At 50.4% G+C, this 22802-nt stretch overlaps 3 protein-coding genes across 4 annotated transcripts; 1 reads left to right on the forward strand and 2 right to left on the reverse strand.

Annotated features, from left to right (window-relative positions):
• Window positions 1–362: 362 nt before the first annotated feature.
• SNIP1 (Smad nuclear interacting protein 1) lies at window positions 363–5846 on the reverse strand. Of its 2 annotated transcripts, XR_010082951.1 has the most exons (5): window positions 5554–5846; window positions 5379–5481; window positions 4339–4937; window positions 1426–1819; window positions 363–1319 (listed from the first exon to the last, which is right to left on the reverse strand). XR_010082951.1 is itself a non-coding variant. In XM_063418726.1 (4 exons), the coding sequence occupies exons 1-4, from the start codon at window positions 5844–5846 to the stop codon at window positions 1555–1557; spliced, it is 1260 nt and encodes a 419-aa protein (XP_063274796.1). In that variant the 3' UTR covers window positions 363–1554. The 2 variants fall into 2 exon arrangements, 1 of the variants encoding a protein (XP_063274796.1); XM_063418726.1 differs by having other exon boundaries at window positions 363–1819.
• Window positions 5790–11200, forward strand: DNALI1 (dynein axonemal light intermediate chain 1). Its single transcript, XM_063418728.1, has 6 exons — window positions 5790–5913; window positions 6475–6569; window positions 6646–6815; window positions 8655–8833; window positions 9623–9787; window positions 10858–11200. Exons 1-6 carry the CDS (start codon window positions 5845–5847, stop codon window positions 10891–10893), a joined length of 714 nt encoding a protein of 237 aa, XP_063274798.1. The 5' UTR covers window positions 5790–5844; the 3' UTR covers window positions 10894–11200.
• Window positions 11201–11805: 605 nt separating this feature from the next.
• On the reverse strand, window positions 11806–22558 carry GNL2 (G protein nucleolar 2). The gene is made up of 17 exons (XM_063418725.1): window positions 22455–22558; window positions 22333–22406; window positions 22165–22249; window positions 20548–20642; window positions 19512–19651; window positions 18085–18269; window positions 17773–17839; window positions 16559–16717; window positions 15898–16011; window positions 15624–15752; window positions 15172–15276; window positions 14922–15080; window positions 14662–14778; window positions 13904–14340; window positions 13180–13259; window positions 12400–12497; window positions 11806–11986 (listed from the first exon to the last, which is right to left on the reverse strand). Exons 2-17 carry the CDS (start codon window positions 22394–22396, stop codon window positions 11837–11839), a joined length of 2184 nt encoding a protein of 727 aa, XP_063274795.1. The 5' UTR covers window positions 22397–22406; window positions 22455–22558; the 3' UTR covers window positions 11806–11836.
• Window positions 22559–22802: the final 244 nt, after the last annotated feature.

Genomic DNA, 22802 nt, shown 5'->3' on the forward strand with positions numbered 1-22802 from the left:
GGATTAATTTTCCTGACACCTCCAACCCAAACCTTTCTATGATCCTATTAAACTGTGGCACTCCAGTCCTCTGCAGTGACACTGAGGGAACAGTCTGCACTTCAGCAGCAGAGCAGTTCTGTCACTTCACACTCCTGTGTGAACTGTCAGGGGACACAGAACGAGTCACCCTGGCCACCCTCAGCTGAGAAAGGCCCCACCAAGGGGGTGACACAAACTTCCTGTGTTCACAGCCTCTCCAGGATATAAATTGTGCAGTTTTTAACTTACTTGGTTTCTTTACTACAGAAACAAGTACTGAAACTTCATTTCTTTCAAGGGAAAAAAAAAAGACACTAGAAAAATATTACAACTGAAAGCAACCAGGGCTAAATTTACAAATTGTTTATTTAAAAACCCTTGGAGTAGATATAAAGGAGCTCCTCCTGCTCAAACCCCATCCTACCCATCTGAAACCCCACAGCAATGCCCCGTATTTACACTATCAACGTGTACAACAAGCACCTTGGTGTACAGTGTGTACACAGCAGGGACAAACAGGTGACACCACAAACACCCAGGTGGATCAATAAAGGCTGGGACACACACACTGAACATAAAGCAACGTGGAGGAGACACCAAAGACTCTGCAACTCCCACTGAATGGGGCTGGTGCTTCTCTCCCTGAACACTGACTTCTTTACTGTGTTAAACAAAGGACAGGGGGATGTTTTTATAAAAAGAGAACTTAAATAGTGCAAACTGGTTTAAACATGTCACCCTAGCAGTGGTGATTCTGTGTGACACAAACAAACCCTGGGGTGGGGTCAGAAATAAGGGCTCCAGCTTTCAACCCAGACACTCCACATCCAGGACAGTTTCAGCATCGTGTGTGGGAACAGGAAACTTGGGTCACAGTCTCTTCACCTGAAATTCCAGGAGCTGTGTAATGTCTGTTTCCTGTTCCCTTGTGATTTCCAGGCGTAATTCCAGTGAAATGCCCATCCCTCAGTCACCATGAGGCAAATTCAATACCCCAAACATACAAATATACGAGGGTCTTTGCCACATTTCTGCCAATTTAGCAGTGATCCAGGTAAATTCTCCTGTCTGAACTCCCAACAGGCAGAGGAATTTGGCAAACTACGGAACAGGACACGCATCAGGTACTCTCTAATTAATCTTTCAGTCTGTAGCATTTTCAAAGGGCTATAACAAAACCAGCCATAAAAATAATTTTCCAGATGCTGTCCGTGTTTGACATGGTTTGCTGGAAGTCTGGCAACATCTGTGGAGGGTTTCCAGCACCAGAGCTTTCACCTCCAGGCGCTCTTCAGCTTCTTGGGAGAAAAATAAAATAAAAAGTAAAGCTGTATTTCCTGATATGCAAAACTATCAAAGACAAATAACGAGCAAAGCCCCCCAAAACAAACTATGGGAACAGACCAGCAACACAGAAAGGACTTTAAGGCAACAAGAGGCGTCAGTGCTGCACTGCTCCGTGTTCACATCCCCGTCCTGTTCAATCGCAAGGAGTTTCTCTCCTCTGCCTCTCCCCAGCTTCTTCCTCATCCGTTAACTGTCAGACTCTTCCTCCTTCTCCTCATCCTCATCATCGTCCTTCGCATTGGCCTCAGATTTATCTGAGGACTCGTGGAGCAGGACGTACTCCCTGCTGCTGAAGCCGAACTTGAGCACGTCCTTCTCCTTGAGTTCGTAGTAGCGCTGGGGCTCGATGCGCTGGTTGTTGAGGAAGGTGCCGTTCCCCGAGCCCAGGTCGATGATGTAGGGCCTCACCCTGCGGCCCACGGTGCCGTCAGCCCGGGTGTACTCCACCAGCCTGCAAAACAGAAACGCTGCCTGTCACCGCGGGGTGATAGAGAAGTGAGACTCGGGGACAGATCTGGGTTCATCGAGCATGCAGGGCAGGAAGACCAAGTTTATTTACAAAAACCCACTTTTATACATTTCCTATGAGGCCTGTGGATTGGAGGATGGAATTCCCACCTCCCCACCACATTGGCCAAGGAGGCTGTCATTCAACCTCCCCTTCTCCTTGAGAAGGAATTCATAACAAGGGCAGGGTTTACAAAATATGGTCCTGTGTTTACATTCACGAGCACGAGAAACTGCACATTTCTCCTTTAATATGAACACTCAGCAAACCAGGAAAAAACCTCATGGCAACAGCTGCCTCAGCCACCAGAGAGACAGGAAGCATCCTGCAAAAGCAGCAAAAGCAGGGGAGACAGAAACTGTGCTCCACGGGCAGGCGGGTTTGTGCAGTGAGCGCTCATCCGCCCCAAGACTGGAGCAGCAACAAGAAACTGAGACAGAGAGGCTGCACCATTCCCTCAGCCTCTAACTGCTGCAGCCAAGCATCTTTACTTTGTGTCTAATTGTGACACTGCAGCCCTCACACATAAATTTCATTTCCAGCCTGTGGTGATGTACCACAGCAACTCCTGCACTGGGACAGATGTTCTCCAAGAGAGCACTGCTGGCAGCAGCAGCCCCCTCTGCATCAGAGCACAGCTGCCCTCCCTGTGAGACAGCAAACCAACAAACCTCTCCTTGAAATGCTTTTACTGTCCATCACACCTGGTGGGTTATTCCAGCCTGGATTCACACCCCATGCTGTGCCTAACCCCACTACTTGATTTCTCTGCTTGCAGCTAAATTACAGGAATCTCAGATATCTTTGCCTGCTGCTGGGATGATCTGCAGTGTAGGCCTGGTTTTCTGCAGCCTAAAAACTGCTGGCTTTTCCCAAGAGAAAGTTTTCAAAAGTTTCTCCTTTCTCAGGCAGCTTTGTGTAAATAACTTTTCTTCCCATAACATTTCTGGGGCAATCAATATTCCTTTCCCACTACAGGAAAGGTGTAGTTTGTGTTACTCTCTCAGGTGTTGTTTGTGTTACTTAACCAACAGAGAGAGTGTCCATCCTGTGGACCAATGGCATCCCTTTTTAGCACAGCAGGCTATAAAAAGGCTGAAAGGAATTACCTTAAAGCCTTCTGATGCCTTCTAACTGCTGCAGCCAAGCATCTTTACTTCGTGTCTAATTGCAACACCGCAGCACTCACACACAAATTTCACTCCCAGCATGCTGACAGCAAATCACCCTCCCCACCACCCACCCCGAGGTGCTTTGCTTTGCTGCCTGTGGCGGTGTGTGAAATTTGGTTTATTAAGCTTGTTATATCTTCCTTTGTTCCCTCCCCATCCACGTGTACCCCTGCGGCAAGTGACGTAACTGTCAGTTTTCTGTCCGTCAGAAAGCCCGCGAGTTTTGTATTTCTCCCTGTCCCCTGGCTGACAAAAGTTGAATATTGCACCTGTCTAACAGTCCCTAGAACTCCCTCTATTGGTTGTTTTGCCTTTACCTCTCCCTGACACCATCTGTATAAAGGTGTACGCAGAACCGCCCTCGGGGCAGTTGCGAGAGCAGACGCAGGCGTGAGGTATCGCTTCTGTTCTGAACTTTGTTTTTAAAAGGAAAAGAATCCCACATCTTTTGAGTAAGGAAAGAATGTCTCCCTGAACAACGTCAAATGTTTCTGGCTACAGCTAAAAACATTTCCCTTAGAGCAAGCTGCTTTTCCTGCAGATCCTACTTTCTAACTCACATATTGTGCGCTTGCGGCACAATAAACATCGCTACCTCGCTGCCTTCCACCCTACCTCTGCTTCGTCGCTTTAAGACCGCTGCCAAAGATCTCTCAAAACAAGAACTCACAGGAATCAGCATCATCGTACAGCGCACAAACTGATCCTCGTCCCGTGTCGCGGTGTCTGGGCTGGCCGTGCGTGGAGATGCCGAGGTCTCCAACACAGGACCGTGACAGCTGTGCCCTGCCCGAGCCCCCACGGGTGTGACAGCTGCCCCTGAGCCATTCCGGGTGTGACAGCTGTCCCCTGCCCGAGCCCCCCGGGTGTGACAGCTGCCCCCTGCCCGAAGCCCCCCGGGTGTGACAGCTGCCCCTGAGCCCTTCCGGGTGTGACAGCTGCCCCCTGCCCGAGCCCCCACGGGTGTGACAGCTGCCCCTGAGCCCTTCCGGGTGTGACAGCTGTCCCCTGCCCGAGCCCCCCGGGGTGTGACAGCTGCCCCCTGCCCGAGCCCCCCCGGGGTGTGACAGCTGCCCCCTGCCCGAGCCCCCCCGGGTGTGACAGCTGCCCCCTGCCCGAGCCCCCCGGGGTGTGACAGCTGCCCCCTGCCCGAGCCCCCCGGGTGTGACAGCTGCCCCCCGGGTGTGACAGCTGCCCCCTGCCCGAGCCCCCCTGGGTGTGACAGCTGTCCCCCTGCCCAAGCACCCCGGGTGTGACAGCTGTCCCCTGCCCGAGCCCCCCGGTGCTCACCGGTACTGGAAGACGGCGTGCTGCTTGGAGCAGGAGGGGTGGTCGATGGGGATGTCGGCGATGCGGCGGTGCCGGCCCAGCAGGTAGGCGCTCTGCCGGTGGATGTACATGACGGGCAGGAACTCGTCGTTCTTGAAGGGGTACAGGCGCCAGCGGGTCTTGGGGATGCGCGCCTCGGGGGGCTCGCTGTACTTGATCACCACCCCGCGGAAGGTGTTGGTGTCCTCCAGCAGCGCCCCCGACAGCTCAAAGCTCGGCTTCTGCTTGTTCTCAGCAGCTTTTTCTTTGGGTTTGCTCTCCGGCTGCCACGGCTCCGCGTTCTGCTCGCCGCCGCCCTCGGTGCCCTGCCGGTGCTCGCGCCTCCTCTCGTTGTAGAACTCCCTCTCCGCCTGCTGCTCCCGCAGGTTCTGCGTGTCCCGCTCGTGGCCGCGAGCTCCCGGCCTGTCACCGGGGTTCCTCTTTCTGTCGGCGTGCTCCTTGTGCCTGTCCCTGTCCCCGCTCCTGTCCCTGTCCCCGCTCCTGTCCCGCCGGTGCTCCTGCTCCGAGGGGTGCCTCGGTTTCCGCTCCTCGTTCCCCCTGCGGCAGTGATCCTCTCGCTCCTGCAAGGGACAGCCAAGGTCAAACAGCAGCACATCCACCTCGACCTTTCGGGAAATCCCAACCCTTCACACACTGAGACGTGTGTGTGCAGCTCTGATACGCTGTGGAACAGATTTCCTTGCCAACCTACTTGGGTTCCCATAATTTGCAGAGAATAAAGCACCAGAAACAGGCGGTGTGACCTGCTCTGGGTGAAGGACGCCCGAGCTGTGGCACAGGCTGGGCTCGAACAGGAGCTGCAGTCTGGTGGCACAGCCTGAGCTGGGCAGTGGGAGCTCCTGACTCGCCCAGATCCTCCCTCTGCTCACGGGACGCTCTGCAGGGCCCACTCTGAACTGACAAGTGAGGAGGCGCTTTCTGTTCTCGGCACAGCCGAGTCCCCGGGAGCCGCGTCCGCTGCGGCGCCCGCAGGGCCCCGCTGTACCGACAGCACCGCTTACCTGCTTTACCCTCACGGCGCCGTGGTGCGGGCTGTGGCTGCGGCTCCTCCTGCCTCGCGGGGAGCGGCTCCTCCGCCCGGACCGGCTCCTCCGCCGGGGCGACCTGGGGAACAACGGGAGGGGTTGAGCGGGGGGGCCGGGCCGAGCGTGGGGCCGCGCGGCCGGGCCTCCCTACCTGCTGCCGCGGCTGCCCGGACCCCGCCGCTCCTCGCCCGGCGGCGACGGGCTGCGCCGGGGGCTTCGCCGCTCGGCCTTCACCACCGCCGCCTCCCGCCGCCGCCGCCGCTCCCGCCGCCGCTCCTCCGCCGCCGCCTCCATGGCGCCCGTCCCCACGGGAAGTGCCGCCACTTCCGGTCCGCCAGAGCTTCCGCCCAACCGCGCTTCCGCCCGGGCGCTGCTGCGCCTGCGCGGGGCCGCGCGCGGTCGCCATGGTGGCGGTCGCCATGGTGACGGGCCCGCGGCTGTCATGGCGGCGCCGCAGGAGTCGCTGCTGCGGTACTCGCAGCCCGTGCTGGTGTCCCGGCGAGGAGACAGGGTGAGCGGGGGGACACCGCGCCCCGCCGGGGACCCAGGGCAGCGCGGTGCCCTGCCTGATGCTACTGATGGTGGAGGGTTAAAAAATATAATTTCTGTATAAGTTAACCACGGGGTTAAGTTGAGGTATGTGTGGGGGGAGGAAAGTAGAGAACGTACAACTGGAACTTGACGCAGCTCGGCTTTGGAACAAGCGTCAGCTTCTGCAACCAGCTCCATGCCATTGTAATGACCGAATCAAGTGTGACTGTAGCCCAGGAAGATAACTGAGAAGCATTGTTTTAACCAAATCAAGTGTGGATCAGGGTAGAAGCGTAGGTATGATTTAAGATAGTAACTAAGGAATAGGATAATCAGTATCTAGGGGTGGAGGTTAGTTAACATGTGTATAATTTAAACTATAAAAATCACAAATCGACTCTGTATTCTTGGGCACAAGATTTGGGTGTATCATCGCCCCTGTGTCCCCGCGCGCAAATAAAGAACCGCATATGATCGCCTTCGTGTGGTTCTATGTTTTCCTACGCTAACACTACGGCGCTGTCCTCTCGTGTTCCCGCAGGGCCACTCGGTGAAGGGGACCCGCCCGCGGACCCCCGCCAGCATCCCGTCCTCGCAGCAGCCGCAGGAGCTCCTGAACACCATCCTGCCGCCGCGGTGAGCGGGCCGGGCCGGGGCTGGCAGCGCCCGGGGGCGCCCGGGGCTCCGCTGACGGCCCGTGCTTCTCCGGCAGGGAGTGGGAGGAGGCGCGGAAGCTGTGGGTGCAGGAGGTGTCCACCGCGCCCAGCACCCGCCAGGACGTGGTGCTGCTGCAGGAGCAGCTGGACCGGCAGCTGAAGCAGCGGCAGGCGCGGGAGACCGGGCTGTGCCCCGTGCGCAGGGAGCTGTACACGCAGTGCTTCGGTCAGTGCCCGCTGAGCACGCCGCTCACACCCCGGGGACGGGCCGCCAGGAGGTGCCCGCACATGGCAAACAGCTTTAAACACTCTTAGTTATCCTCCTAGTTGCACTCAAACCAAGTTTATTTGAAGTAACTTAGAGCCGTGTGTATCTCATACGCTCTGATGACTCAGTGCTGGTCTCCCAAAGGTGAGGGTTGGAGCGCAGGATCCTCTGAAGGTTCCCCCATGACTATAACAGGTTTATAACAGGTTTTAGTGTTTGCTGTTACAGCTTTAGGGGATCTGCATCACTGGCATTACCCGAAGGGCTACAAGCACTCTGCTTTGACCTGCTGCTCTCAATGCTACGGCTGCAATGTTTCAAAACAAATCAATTATTGCTGCCACTAGTAGATGTCATCCTAAATGTGGGCCCATTTACCCCAACGGCCTGCATTTGCCTTTCCAGTACCTCTTTATTGCCTCAGAACCTTCTTCACCCCCCCCATGTAAAAGCTAAAGCTTAAGGCATCACTTCCAGGACTTCATTTTCCCCTCAGGTCTCCATTTACCCTTCCAGGACCCCATTTATTCTTTGAAAATGATCGTTATTCTTCCAGGACCCCATTTACACCTCAGGACCTCAGTGACCCTTCAGGGCCACATTTACCCTTCCAGAACCTTATTTTACACCCTCATGTAACAGGGACTGTGGGGAGACAGACAGAGATAGTGCTAAAGGCAATCCTGCCTCCACTATATTGGAGCTGTGTTAATTATCAAAGAGTGGGAAGAGCCTTGGGTGTGATAAAATAGTAAAATAGTTGGAGTCTGCTGGCTGTGCTGTGAGGAGGAGGGACAGGAGGTTGTGTAAGGGACAGATAAGAGAAGTTGCTGTACAAGGGACAGACAGGGTTAGGTGGCTGTGCTAGGGACAGGAAGGAGCCAGCTGGAATTGCAGAAGGAAGGGAGGAGAGAAAGAGCCAGAGCTGTGTGGAGCTGCTCATGGGAGGTTACACAGAAAAAGTATAAGGGACTTGTGGATAACAAGATCCCGGTGCTCAGAGCCTGCTGAAGTTTATAAGAAGCACTCTGAGTGCAGCGTCCATCTCAACAACCACGGGACAATTATTACCTGTCCCTGGCTGTGATGTGCAGGGAATGGGTGAGAGGAGCACTGAGAGGAGCAGTGAGAGCAGCAGTGAGAGGAGCACTGAGAGGAGCAGTGAGAGGAGCAGTGAGAGGAGCAGTGAGAGGAGCAGAGAGGAGCAGTGAGAGCAGCAGTGAGAGGAGCAGTGAGAGGAGCAGTGAGAGCAGCAGTGAGAGGAGCAGTGAGAGGAGCAGTGAGAGCAGCAGAGAGGAGCAGTGAGAGCAGCAGTGAGAGCAGCAGTGAGAACAGCAGTGAGAGGAGCAGAGAGGAGCAGTGAGAGCAGCAGTGAGAGGAGCAGTGAGAACAGCAGTGAGAGGAGCAGAGAGGAGCAGTGAGAGCAGCAGTGAGAGCAGCAGTGAGAACAGCAGTGAGAGGAGCAGTGAGAACAGCAGTGAGAACAGCAGTGAGAGGAGCAGTGAGAGGAGCAGAGAGGAGCAGTGAGAGCAGCAGTGAGAGGAGCAGTGAGAGCAGCAGTGAGAGCAGCAGGGATGCAGTGAGCAGCAGTGAGAGGAGCAGCGAGAGGAGCAGTGAGAGGAGCAGTGGGAGGAACTGTGCCAGCGCTCCCAGCTGCAGGCTCTGCAGGGGTGGGTGAGAGCAGCAGTGCCAGCACTCCCAGCTGCAGGCTCTGCAGGGGTGGGTGAGAGCAGCAGTGAGAGGAGCAGTGCCAGCACTCCCAGCTGCAGGCTCTGCAGCCTGCGTTGCCCGTTGCAGACGAGCTGATCCGGCAGACCACGGTGAGCTGCGCGGAGCGGGGGCTGCTGCTGCTGCGGGTGCGGGACGAGCTGCAGCTGACGCTGGCCGCGTACCAGACGCTCTACGAGAGCAGCGTGAGCTTCGGTGTGCGCAAGGCGCTGCAGGCCGAGCAGGGCAAGGCCCACCTGGAGAAAAGGGTGAGTGGGGAGCCCCGGGACAGAGCTCCCTGCGGGGGAAATGAGCGGATTTTATAGCCTTACATCCGTTGTTTCCACGGGATGGCAGCAAAGACCGTTAAAATACTCAGCTGGCTGTCCTCAGGGTTAGCTGCACTTGTGAAGCTTGTTCTACAGCTTTAAAGATTGTACCACACACCACTTTGTCCTGATGCTTTAAGTTTTAGCTGTCATTTTCCAGCTTCTGTACTGCATTAGTATGTAACTCTGAACTTCATACAGAGTGTTAGCAAGTTCTCTTCACAGCTTAATTAGACAAAACAATCCTTTTCCAGCTTCTGTACTGCATTAGTACGTAACTCTGAACTTCATACAGAGTGTTAGCAAGTTCTTTTCACAGTTTAATTAAACAAAACAATCCTTTTCCAGCCCCAGAACCAAGGACACTGTTGCAGCTGCAAGCCCAAAAGTAAAACCAGCAGTGAATCTGTGAGGATGGGACTGCATAACCTGGAGCTGTAATTGGACAATTAATCCAAATATGGAGATTACAATTAACCCAAATAAATGGACCAAAACTTATAAAAGTGTGAAAACTCGTGACCCATGGTGCATCTTGGGTGTAGTCTCAGCCAGGCTCTTGTACTGCCCAAGGTGTACCCTTTAAAGGCCTTTTTAAAAAACCCCTACTTTATTCCTTTAACACTGTCTAGCCTCTGTTCTAGGTAGCCTCTCAAAGTATTAGTCCCATCTTAACTGAAAATTGACTATTTGCCAACAAAACTTGACCCATCTGTACTCTTTTCCAAGATTGTAGAGCTGGAAGAGGAAAATAAAGAGCTGGAAAAACAAGTGAGCGAAGAGAAAGCAAAATGTGAGGCTATTGAAAGGCAGGAAACTGAACGGCGAGAAATAGAAGAGAAGAAACACAGTGAAGAGGTTCAGTTCCTCAAACGGACAAACCAGCAGCTGAAGGTCAGTAAAAATGCATAATTCCAAATTCTAGTGGTAAAATTCTCATTAAAATGCAGACTTCCAAATTCTAGTGGTAAAATTCTCATTAAAACCATTAAAGCCCCAGTAACACAGGGGCTTTAATGGCTTTACAGGTCAGTAAAAATCCAGAATTCCAAATACTAGTGGTAAAATTCCCATTAAAATCATTAAAGCCCCAGTAACACAACACACCACTTAACATTAAATATTACCCAAGAACAACTGTGCAGGGACTGGATAATTATTTGTGCATGTGGCTTTGGGGAGAGCAGAGCTTCTGTTCTGCACTTTGTTTTTAAAAGGAAAAGAATCCCACATCTTTTGAGTAAGGAAGGAATGTCTCCCTGAACAACGTCAAATGTTTCTGGCTACAGCTAAAAACATTTCCCTTAGAACAAGCTGCTTTTCCTGCAGATCCTACTTTTTAACTCACATTTTAGGACTGCCCTGGAATGTTTTAGGACACAAAATCTCAGATCAGATATGTGAATCCATTTCTTCCTTGAAGTACCTGTCCTTGACCAGCTGTTTGTGCCACTGCTGTGGGTTACTGTGCTGGCTGCTCCCATCCCTCCACGAACTGGGATCAAATTGTCTCAGTAATCACAAAACTTGTTGTTCTCAGCTCCTCTTGTCCCAGAGACAGTCCATGTTCCAAATGCTAGAGAGCCAAATACTTAATTTAGCTCACATATTCCAGCCTGAAATCAGAGAATTCAGACCACTGTTTCAACAGTTTTTATTTAATTTCCCCCTCGATGCTTCACATTCTAAACCAAGTCTCTCATCGTACAACAGAGCCAAGGCCAGCTCTGTTCTCCTCAGAATGCAATAAGTGTGCATGCCAGGAAGGACAAACTGATTTATAAAACATGTAGGAATGAAATTGCTGGGGAACAAACCTGGCCTGGCTCTCCTGGCAGCAGCACAGCGTCCCTCAGCTCCTTGCTGTGAACATCCAACAGAAAATTTAGCCCTTCACAGCACTGAGGGTTTATTTTTTAGGTTAAGGAAATCTAATTTGTCTCACTGTCTCATTTGTTTTTCAGGCCCAACTTGAATGCCTCATTGCAGCAAAGAATTAATTGTTTTGTTGTCCTCGAGGCAGGCTCAGAAGAGCTGTCAGAGCAAGAAGCTTGCAATTAGTGACTAAGATTTGTCTTCCTAAAACGATCTTGAGTTTTCACTTACCAGTAACAGCAGGCAGTGTAACTGTGTTCTTTCTTTCTCTCTTGAAGAGTTGAAATTCAAGAGCTTCATTAATTACTGCTCCCTCCTTCAGAGCCATCTCAGCAGTCAGCTCTTTGAACAGTGAACTTGTCTGGGACTTGCCTGTTGGTAACGTGCTAATGACCCTCAGAGCAATAACTAATAAACATTTTTAAATGCAAACATCTCTCTGATATTATTGGTTTGAAAACGTTGTAGAAGATTCAGAAACAATATAGAAGTGCCTACAAGAAAAGTAAGTCACACGCACCAAGAAAGAAATGGCAGCTCACTCTTGGACAGGTGTCTTGGGGCTTTTTCCTTAGAAAATCAGAACCATCAGCAGTAACTGAGCACAGGCAACACCAAAGCTCTGGGTGTGATTGTTTCTAGTGAAATGAAGGGGCACAACAGATTCACTTCTCAGTGGAAACAAATGAAATCCCTGCTTGAGGTGCCTCTGTGAGCAGCTGTTACCTAGTAAGTGAACATGGGAATGAGAATTCCCTGCAGTCCTGTGAAAAACCCCATAAAGCCAGTTTCCAGAAGAAAAACCCACCCAAACCCCACCACTGAGAACACTGCAATAGCTGTTTGGCCACTGCAGTGTTTGCTGGCCTAGGACAGCGATGTGGAAATACCATCAGCTCCAAGAGCACAAAGAACTTTCAGATGATGCAGAAACAAAGAGAGGGATGCTGCTGCTGGGGCCAGGACAGACTGGTCACACTGGGCTTTGAACAGGAACCGCAAGTTTTATAGTAAAAAAAGCCACCGCATGCTAGAGCTGGTTTATGTAAAATTTAATAGAATAAGCAGCTATTGCTTATGTTTGTATTTTTTGGGCTTTGATCTTTGTCCCTCCAAGCCAGTTTTTTTCTTGTTCTTATTCTTATTTTTCACGTTGTGAGTTTCATAATAGCGGACTCCGACTTTCTTGGAGCGCTGCTGCCTCTCGGCTCGTCTCCTCTGCAAACACAAAACACATTAGCAAAAACCCCAACATCCAGAGCCTCGGTGTCTGCAGCTCTCCAGTGGTGTTCACTTTGCATTCCACACACATTTAGTAAAAGAAATAATTTCAAACAAAATGTTACTGATGTGACCCTATATGAAAAACCCACTCCCTGCTCTTGGCAGAGAAAGTTCCACTTCAGTCTTTGCAGAAGTAGCCAGCAAGATACAAGATGCAATCTGGTGTGCATAGTCAGGTAAGAGGGGGTGACAGAAGAACATTCATAACAGAAATGAGTTTTCGTTCTTCTGTCCATGCCCCAAGTCTCAAAGCTCTTTAGTGACAACAGGCTCTTTAGTGGTATCACCAAGGATAAAAAAGCCAGCTTATTTCCCTGCTCTGTTGGATTACAGGAAAGCACACTTACTTCTTTGGATGTGAGTTTCCTACAAGGCTGTTTATCCAACTGGTCATCATCATCATCACCTTCCTCTTCTCTCCTCTTTCTTTTCTTCGCTGTGCTGCCTGCAAACAGCAGAGAGCATGACTTGGTACCTTCCAGAACATTCATTTGTCTGAAGAACATCAGGCTGAGGTCACCCTCTCAACTCCTTGAGCAACACATTCACTGGGCTGTATTTAAGAGCTTCTACCAAAACAACAGGAGTGTTCCTCACAAGAGAATCACAGCTATTACTGTGAAAACTGCTCTTGAGAAGCAGGTTACTCCAGCCCCATTCAAGTCCAGGAGAATTCCACAGTCCTGTCAGGACAGGGCTCTCCACCTGATTGTGTCTTTATTTAAACTGATTACAACAACTGAAGCCACAGTAGAAACCTACAGCCTGAAGTATCTCTGCTTTTATAAAATCCCAAGCCCCATCCACTCCTTCCTATCTTCCCCAGGGAATGGGAGCTGCTCTGGCTGCAGCCTGCTGGAGCCCAGGCTGGTGGAATTCAACACTTTCCTCCACTGTCTCTTCCCTCACTAAGAGGAACAACTCCCATCTCACAGACAGCTTTCTTTAGGGAGGCTGCACCAGGTTAGCAGCAGCCCTTGGGTCAGCTAAAGGGAGATTTAAGTAGTTTTAGGGGAAAAGAACTTGCACGGAGGATCCAGTGGATGCTTCTCTCCTAATGCCATTTTTTTCTCTGGCTCATAAAATTCCCAAATGTAGATTACCAAAATCTACTAATCTTGTTTTACCTCTGTCTTCAGCTTCTTTGGGCTCTTCAGCCTTCTGCGTGGATTTTGCAAACACTTTGTCACTAAGTCTGTTGGGGATTCTATGGAAGATAAAACCAGCAATAAAAGATTGTTGTTACACAAACAGTGACCACCTCTGAGAAGCCATCAGACTCCAGCAGATCCCAGTCCCCTGTCAGCATCAAAGCCAGCCTTTGCACCAGAATATTGCAATACCCTCGGTTGCTGGTGTTACTGTGCTTGTGTGCTATATGAGAGAGAAAATGCAGCACTTAAACCTTGAAATCTCAGTCCTCACAAGGCTGGTGGGTGAGCTTTGCTAAAACTGGGCCTGCTACATGGGCCAGGATTCACTGCACATGCACCAAGACCCAGGAATATCCAGCCCTGGCATTACCCCCCATCAAAGAGAGATCCAAGGATGCAGTATTACTGCCCAGAAAACCAAGATAATGCTAACTCTAATCCAAAGTTTAAGAGGCAGCTTTCCAAAAGCGAGAAAATTTTTAATTTGCTGGTAAACAGCAGCTCTTGGAATAATGTTTCAAAAAGAAACTGCTACTTGGCCCAATTTCCAACCCTTAGAGCTAAGCCAAATAAGCTGTGGCAATTTGTGTGTGGCAGCACAGGGGAACTTGTCAGGCAAGTCAAAAATGGAGTCAAACAACAGCAGAGCCTCATCAACCCTTTTCCCCCCTGCAATGTATTGGACAGATTCAGGTACCTTATAGCTGAGAATCTCTTAGCCTTGGCTTTCTCCAAAAATTTTTTGTATTTTGCAATCTTGTCCTCCAAAGCTTTAAGAACTTCTTTAGAGCTCTCCTGGGCATCTGGTGTGGCCACCTCTGATTCCTCCACTGCTGGATTCTGATGTTGCTCATTCTCCTCTTCCTCCTCCTCCCCCTGCTCCTCCTCTCCAGAGGAATCGTTGTCTGTGTCATCAAAACCTGGCACATCCACAGGAACCAGGTCCTCCTCTGAGAACTGAGGTGCCACGTTGATCCTGCCGAAGTTCTGCCGCACCTGGGACATGAGCTGCCTGATCTCAGTGTTGGTGTTGTTCCCCTCTCCTGCTGCCTCCACACCTGATGCCACCAACTCAGAGACTTTCTCCTCAGTATTATCTTGGATGGATGTCACAGATGCTTCCAACACAGGAGGCTGCAAGGAAGAGCAGGATATATTATCCCTAAAGTCCATCCCACCATCTCCAGGAACCATTTCCATTTTCTCTCTTTGGAAAAAGCCTAAGATGACAGACACCATGAGCACTGACATTGCTGGTAGTCAGTAATGACTCAGACATCTCTGTAAAGAGCATTGCTACCTGGTCCTCACCAAATTCAGGTGTCACCTGAAGGACCATGCTTGGGCAGAGCCCGGGCCATGCACTGCCCAAGTCTCATGGCACTAAAGCAGCAGTGAATACCATCAGGAAAATCAAATATGTGGGAAGAGGAGGCACAAGCATCCCATTCTTACCTGGGGATCTGGCTGAGGTGGTTCTGCATTCGGTGGCTTCACAAAGAAAGGGATTCTGCCCCTCTGCCAGTCATTGAGAACCATCTTGCTCACAGTCTGCAAGTCAGGCTCACCACCCTGAGAGACAGGAACAGTTTATGTCCATGTTTGCAGGGCACACAGCCCTCCTGTGCCCTGTGAGCAACACAAACATTGCCATTTCCCATGCTCAGAACAGGCCACACACTCCTCCAGCCCACAAATGCAGGAAGCTGTTGCACCTTTAGCAGTTTTCCAGTCCTAGCAGCAAGTTTCTCAAGGAAGTCTTCTGCATCCGTCCAGGAATCAATTTTGTATGTCTTCCTGATGTACTCTGCTTTGGCTCTTTCCAGCACAGCAACAATGTGATCTTCAGGGCTTCTAATCTTTTCAACTTGAACCTGAAAAAGCACAGCAGAGTGGAGAGAATCAACCCTCTGAGACCATCACAGCAACAAGCAAAGCTTTCCAGCAGCCAGTGCAGACACATACCACTCCCTTCAGCACAATGTCTGTCTCTGAGTCTCCTGATGGATAAACAACCCCGGGGCAGTCGATGAGAAAGATCCGCCGCATCAAGGTGATGTACTGCCACACCTGGAAGAGAGCAGCAGCTCCCATCAGCACCTTCCACACTGCTCTTGTTTAATAAAAGGATCAGCAGCTCCCCATCAGCACCTTCCACACAGCTCTTGTTTAATTTTTCAAGACCAGAGTCAGAGAAACAGAGCCTGACCCAGCATTTGGATCAGGAGAGCACAGTCAGGGAGCGAGGGCAGCTGAGCATTCCCATCACAGCCCTGCAGTAGGGCAGAGTGGGAATTTGGGAATGCTGCCAATTAGCCCCTCCTCAGGGTGACACAACCTGTGTCATTAGGCTGATTTCACACGAATTCTGCCTTCAGGCACATTTGCACCTTTAACACAGGGATGGATGTTCCTACCTTTGTCTCCCCTGCGATGGGGGCCACGCTGCAGACCTTCTTGGACCTCAGGGTGTTGATCACTGAGCTCTTGCCAACGTTGGGGTAACCAATGAACCCCACACTGATCTGCTTCTTGTCAGAGTGTAACTGGGGAGAAATAACGTGTGCTTTTACATCTTGGAGTGAGGGACACAACTACCACTGCAGTCCTGAACCCACAAATGCTAACAAAGCTACCACACACAGAAACCACCCCCCAAACCAACCAGAGATCCCCAAAATTGTTCTGTACCTTTCCAAACTGCCTTATGAGCTGTATGAAAGCACCTTTGCCAAACGGGTTTGTGAGGCTGGCGTGGAAAGCCAGTGTTGGATACTCCTGGGAAAGGACAGCAACCCAGCGCTTCTGCAGAGGCAAAGGGACTGGGTTAGAGAGGCAGGGCTGCAGAGGGACACTGAGGAGCACACAGCGTCTGCACTGCGCTCACAACTGCAACTGGCCATCAACATTGCTAGGGAAGAACCTTTGAAGCACTTCCCCAACCCAACAGCTAAAAGCACTGAGTATTGTTTGTATAAAAGACAAACAATTTCCCAAAAACGCCTTCACTGCTAGCTAAAACTCATTAGTTTAATGACATAAAGCAAACCAGCTGGGGTGGATACAGATCCTAGGCAGACTAACATTTAGCACACTCTGGAGACAACAGCTGAACTGTTAAATCCAGACAGAGGAAGTAGGGAATTTGTGGCTGGCGTGTGTTGCTCAACTTGGCCAAACTTGGACAGATTTACATGGTAATTGTTACTTTTACTGCAGGCAAGCAGAGAACTCCCAGCACCCCAGTTGCAGTTCAGCCTTCCAGACCAGTAAAGGGACTGGCACAGAGCTACAGCACAGCCACAGCAAGAACAAAGAAGGTCCACACAACAACAGGCAGGACTGTGCTTACTGTGGCCCAGGTGGGAACAAGATCACATTTGTTCAGGACAAAAATGAGATGTTTCCAGGGCTTCTCCTTTTTAAGGTAAGATTCCACATGAGGGGAGCGAGTGCCTATGGGATCCCGGGCATCCAGAACTTGAACAACAACATCTGATGAGTCAATCACCTGAAAAATTAAAAAAAAATCACACAGAAGTAAAGGATTTTGCAGAAAGCAAGATATCTGTACCTCCCAAATGAAAATTAGTCATATTTGAAACTACGTAATTTAATTTAAAACCTTATATCCTTCACAAACTGCTAGTTCCCACAGACCAGGGAAGTTCAGGCTAACATCCACTGATGCTCTGCTCTCTCCTCTCCTAAATCCCCTTGAAATCCAGCCTGGACAGCTGAAAGACTTTTACCTGTTCTTATGCCAGGGGAAAAAAAACCACTACACCCAAATGGGAAAACTAAAGTTCTGCAGCACACAAACCCTCAGTGTTCATCATCCATTCAGCAATAACTCCCTTCTACCATTTCATAATGGGTCAGGGTATAAAGGATGTTTTCTGGACCAATATGAAACACACAACCAGGCAGGAACCTGCTGTTAGTCCACGAAGCAACTACAGCAGGGAGCTGTCATTTTACGACTTGCTTCAAGCCAAGTGAATTTGTTTCACAGCTTTTTCCTGCAGTTTTGGCAGCCTCTTACTGAAATCTGTTTTGCTCAACCATTTCCAGTGCTTTTAGATCCAAATGAAAAGGTTTGAAGCTACATTCAGAAATTCAGAGCAAAAAGTCAAGCAACTCACACCTAAGAGTCACAGAGAGCACACAAACTGCTCATACCACCCCAATTTCTCTGGCAGCCTTGGTGGCTCATGGAGAATTGAGGGTCAGAGCTCTCCCAGGATGACCCCATCAACATGCCAGATGTTTTTGGCCTAAAGAAACTTAAGGGAACATGACTCTTCTACTTGTGGTGAAGACCAAGGAATCCAAGAGAAACTTACACCTTCCCTCCGCCAGTCCTCTTCTAAATCCTACACTTTAAGAATATTTGTTCTTGTAGAGCTCAAGAATCAAGCTCAGTCAGGCAGAGATTTGGAAATTAAAATCTACTCTTTTTGAATTCTTCTCATGGTTACTGTACAGGATTTCAATGCTGTGCTGAAGCCCCTAACCATGTAAAGGCTGGCAGATGTGACTGCTGAAATTCCAAATGTCATTTACCTTGTAGAGCTCACCCCAGATTCTTTTGGACTGTCCTTTCTTAAAGATTTCCTCTTGTGCTTCATTCCTAGAAGACATCACCAGAAACATTAGCAAACATATATACAGGGTCAGGATCTTCTTCTCTTCTCTTAAACCATTTACAGACAAAAGAGGGCACAAAGCCCAAGTGACAGCTGGCATTTAGCCAAAATCCCAAATTCAGCGAATCTTTTCCTTCCTCCTCACACTGTAACAGCACAGATACTTCTTTACAAACAAGGCTGCCTTTTCATACATGTAAACAATGAATCCTTTGTCCTTTCCAGTCACCTCACACCAGTGTCCTCTGTCACCAGGTCTCGGTCCTTGCCCTGGTCATAAGACTCTGACGAGGCCTCAGCGTTCTCCACCAGGGACTGCACATCACTCGCAGACAGATTTGGTCTTTTCCTTTGTGCTTTGGGGCCAAACGTTGTTTCAAATGTTTCTGTGTCAAGAATGTGAACTCTGGAGGTCTGAGGAAAAACAGGTTGGTAAAAAAAAAATCAAAATCCAAGCATTTTTTTTCCCAACTCTCGTGACATGCAGAGAAGGAGCCCCAAGTTCAGCACAGCCTGGAACAAGTGACAGGCACTTCCCTAACAATGTTTGAGTTTTCTCAAGCTTTGAGAAACACAAGAGTGGATATTTAATAAGCAACAAAACATTCTGCACTCGCCAACAAACCATGCTTCAGTTCTCCCACCATAAATGGTGTCAAATGCAATTACAGGCACCATGATGAAAATTCAGCTGCTATCTTTGATCATTTCTTGTTTTTGTAACAAGAGCACAAATCTCGCCAAATTCTCAGATTTTTGTCAGGGTCAATTACAATCAAAACTGTAGATTTTAAAGCTGGCAATGAGAGCCAGCTTGTCTTGGAACAGCAAACAATCCATCGCTGAAAGCAGCAATTTGTTTTTGTAATGCACGTTTTAACACAACTTTCCCCCTAATTTAAATAATCTTCTTAAGACATGAACTTAGAAAGTTTCCATATGACAAAATAGCTACCAATAGTCCAAAATAATGGTTTAGACAGCGAGAAAAAAAATGGCAATAACTAAATGTAATTAAAGAACTAAATAACTTGATGTATTAGAAATGAAGGCTGAATGAGTAAGAATTTCTGATACAGGATAAAACACATGGATTTGAGTTCAAATTCATCACGAGAGTGTCTGCAGGGTGAAGCAGCCTCAAGAAAGGCCCAGGAGCTGCTGGAGGCATTAGAATATCAGCTGGCACACTAACCCATCAGAAATCACATCATGATATGATAGTATCACAACCTGCCATAGAATCACAGAAGGTTTTGGGCTGGACAGGCCCTTAAATCCCATCCAGTGCCACCCTGTGCATGGGCAGGGCACCTTCCACTACCCCAGGGTGCTCCAAGCCCTGTCCAGCCTGGCCTTGGACATTTCCAGGGATGGGGCAGCCACAGCTGCTCTGGGCACCCTGTGACAGAGCCTCCCCACCCTCACAGGAAAGAATTTTTGGGTTAATTTCCTATTGGAAAATGAAAATTTTATTAAATAATATATCTTTCTTTGCCCTCACACTCGATGCCCACAGTGACAGAGAATCAGACCCATCCTTCCCCAAGGAATCTACTACAGCTGCCCCACAAGGCTTCCAGAACCCAGGATTTCCCCAGAGTGAGCAGAGACAGCACAGCTGTTCCCAGGTAAATCCCTGTGTGTGATACCCACGTGTGGCTTGATCCGGTCATAGAACAGGGACATGGGCAGCTTCTTCTGCTTCATGATCACCCTGTAGGGATCCTTCATCACAGTCTCCATCTCCTCCCGGAATTTCTGCAGGGATGCTTGCTTGATCACACGAGTATTTCCTGAGGGGAAAAAACAAACATCACACTTGGCTGTTCCTGATCTTAACTCCTCCAACTGGGGGCACTAATGAAATATGAACTTTCCATCTAGGAACAAAAATAGCAGGGAGAAACCCAAGGGGTTCTACTTGGGACAAAGCCCAAATAGGCAGCCAATGACTTTCTTTCCAACCATTTATAGGAAAATTTAGAATTATCTAGGACACTAAACAGCCATACAGATGGGCAAACCATGTGGAATGGCCACAGAAGGTAAATGATCACGCTTAGGGGAGTGTGTGCAAAGCAAACCCCCAAAGCACAGGTACAGGCAAGGGGTGCCAGTGATGCCTCGGATTTTAGCTTTTATATTTTTCATATATTTGTAATCCTGCAGTTCTTTAGTGTGTAACTCCAAACTCCACACACAGTGTGAGCTGCTGCTTCCCCATTTTGGGCAGACACAGCAATTCCTCTCCAGGCCTGGCAGTCAAGGACACCTCACTGCCTCAGGCCTGAGAGATGGAAACTAAAGTGAGTTGGGGGAGCAAACTGGAGGTGAATGACTTCATGACCTGAAGCTGTAATTGGAAGATGAACCCCCAATCTGCAAATGGACCAAACTTATAAAAGTGTGAAAACCTGTGACTTGTCATCCATTTTTAGGTGCAGCCCTTGGGTGGGCTTTGTCTGCCCTAAATGCACCTGAAGATCCTTCAATAAATAGAACTGCTTTTTATTTTCTTAGTTTTCTCTGGCCTCTGTTTTTAGGTAGCCCCACAAGGCATCAACAACAGCAGGGGTCCCTCACCTTCTCTACACAGCTCTCAGACCAGCATTCTGAAACAAACACCTTTCAACACATAAAATCCAACAGTTTTGAGGCTTGCCAAGTCTGGAAGTTGCACAAAACTCACCAAACCATTTGATGTTTGGCTCCACTCTTGCCACAGTGCCTGGTGCCACAGTGGACTGATACTGCAGGGGTTTGATCACTTTGCCACGTTTGTTCCTGAGGGACAAATGAACTCGTGTGAGTGCACAGAGGGCAGCACTGCCCTCTCCAGCCCTCGTGTGTGCCAGGCCAGAAGCAGAGACACGAAATGCAGACAGACCCTTCACCTACAGCTGCATTCCCCAAGGGTGAGTGAATCCAGCCCTGGGCAGCAGTGATGGCACTCACAGCCCTTGCTCCCACTCCAGCCTGGCCGGAGCCTCCCTGCAGCTGCTTGTGCCAGCCCAGGAAGGGCTCACGGGGCTGCAAAAGCCATCAAGGATCGTTTTCTAGCAAATCCCACTGTGTTCTCTCACCAAGCCTTTGAACCAGCTCTGCCCACAGCTCTGCAGGACTCACCCACACAGGATTCACCAGATGAGACCTGCTTTGAATTCAGCAATATTTCAAGATCCCTCCTCCCCCTCTGCTCTCCAAACCGTGGGAAATTCGGCAAAGGAACCCAAACACGCTGATGTGGGACAGGATCTCAGAACTGCCAGGGTACTGTGGGGGCTGCCCCCCTGCCAGCCATCCCTGGGTGTGGCACAGAGGGGACAGGGGACACTCTGTGGAGGTGCTGAGGGGAGCTGAAGCTCTTCAGGTATTTTGGGGAACTTTGGAGCTAAGCTGCTGTGGGAAATTCGGGAATCCTGTGTGATTTGGGTGTCACACACTCCACGCAGACACATCAGGTGTTTGCCAGCTGTGTCCCCGGTACATCGCTGGGCTGCTTGATTTATTAAAATATGAATATCGATCTAATATCAATATTCAACTGTGATGGACAAAAAACTCTCTAACAGTTCAAGTTAGAAAGTGTATGTTTATTGCGTGGGATAGCTCCCTAATGCACACTGCAAAGATCACAGGTCATTACAAAGCCTTTTATTTACAAAAATGGTGAATACATAAAATACAAATGCATATTCATACCCCTGTCACTTCCTCTTCTCTGCTTCATATTGACACAAAGGCTATTAAGCACGTGCAGTTTGTTCCCTGAAATGGGTCGGGGGTCCTTTTGTGAGGAGTGGTCACCAAAAGGAGGAAGTAAAACGAGTCTTCCTCATTCTAAACTTTCAACCTTTTCACTGCAGATGTGACTGATGGATGGTAGAACTCCCTGTTTCCTGTTTTCCAGGACTATTTCAGTGGGTTTCTGGAAACAGGAGCTCTGGTGTTGTATTGATTAGTTTCTCTGTTTGACAAGCAATGAGTTATTAGATCCGGGGTAGCTTATCTTAAGTCCGGTTTCTTCTAACCATCCTCTAACTTTTAACTGATTTCAGCAAAGCTTATCCATTCATTTCAGCTAAATCAGCAACATCTATTGTTAACCGTAACCTTAGCTTTTCTCAAATCTTCAAAATTAGCGTCTCATGCTGACAGCTCGGGATCGGGATCAGGCTCCTCAGCCCACGGGGTTACCGACAGGGAGTGACACCGTGCCAGTACCGAGGTGTTCTGTCGCCTGTCCCCGGTACCGGGCCCGCGGCCGGGCCATGACCCAGCTCCCCGCGGGCCGGGCCGCGCTCACCTGCGCTCCTTCTGCCGGTACATGTTGAGGCGCCGGATGGTCGCTCGGTCCCGCATGTTGTTCCCTCCCTCGCCCCCGATGCGATCTGCGGAGACAACACAACATCAGCCTCGGCCCGCTCCGGTTCGGTCCGACCCAGCCCGGCTCGGCCCGCGGCCCTGCCCGTACCGGGGTTGGTGCTGGCGCGGGAGGGGTTGATGGAGCAGCGGCCCTTGTAGCGCGGCTTCACCATGGTGGCGGTCCTGGTGTCGGTCCTGGTGGCGGTTCTGGTGCCGGTTCTGGTGCCGGTTCTGGTGCCGGTTCTGGTGCCGGTTCTGGTGCCGGTTCTGGTGCCGGTGCCGGTACCGGTGACGGGACAGGCCCGGAGCGCTCGGGCCCGGCCGGGGACACGCGGGCGGCACTTCCGGCGCGCGGCAGCGCGTGACGCACTTCCGGGAGCTGCCGCGCGGCGGCGCAGGCGCAGGCGGCATCGCCGGGCCCGGTTGCCACGGCAACGCTCGGGCTCGCCCCCCCCGTGTCCCCCCGTGTCCCCCGTGTCCCCCCGTGTCCCCCCGTGTCCCCCCGTGCTCCGTGTCGCTGCCCGTCTCCGGGGTTGTTGGAGGGCGCGGCGGGGGCGCTGGCGCGGGAGCCCCCACGGT

This window comes from Prinia subflava, chromosome 24 (genome assembly GCF_021018805.1).
Source record: "Prinia subflava isolate CZ2003 ecotype Zambia chromosome 24, Cam_Psub_1.2, whole genome shotgun sequence".
NCBI classification, from domain to species: Eukaryota; Metazoa; Chordata; class Aves; order Passeriformes; family Cisticolidae; genus Prinia; species Prinia subflava.

Coding starts and splice junctions, on each gene's coding strand:
- DNALI1 (XM_063418728.1), top strand. CDS start 5,845: ATGGCGGCGCCGCAGGAGTCGCTGCTGCGGTACTCGCAGCCCGTGCTG. Junction 6,570..6,645: donor AACACCATCCTGCCGCCGCG/GTGAGCGGGCCG, acceptor CTTCTCCGGCAG/GGAGTGGGAGGAGGCGCGGA. Junction 8,834..9,622: donor AGGCCCACCTGGAGAAAAGG/GTGAGTGGGGAG, acceptor CTCTTTTCCAAG/ATTGTAGAGCTGGAAGAGGA.
- SNIP1 (XM_063418726.1), bottom strand. CDS start 5,846: ATGACAGCCGCGGGCCCGTCACCATGGCGACCGCCACCATGGCGACCG. Junction 5,482..5,553: donor CCGGGCAGCCGCGGCAGCAG/GTAGGGAGGCCC, acceptor GTTGTTCCCCAG/GTCGCCCCGGCGGAGGAGCC. Junction 4,938..5,378: donor GCGCCGTGAGGGTAAAGCAG/GTAAGCGGTGCT, acceptor TGTCCCTTGCAG/GAGCGAGAGGATCACTGCCG.
- GNL2 (XM_063418725.1), bottom strand. CDS start 22,396: ATGGTGAAGCCGCGCTACAAGGGCCGCTGCTCCATCAACCCCTCCCGC. Junction 16,718..17,772: donor TCTGGGGTGAGCTCTACAAG/GTAAATGACATT, acceptor TTAATTTTTCAG/GTGATTGACTCATCAGATGT. Junction 12,498..13,179: donor CAAAGAAGCTGAAGACAGAG/GTAAAACAAGAT, acceptor TGCTGTTTGCAG/GCAGCACAGCGAAGAAAAGA.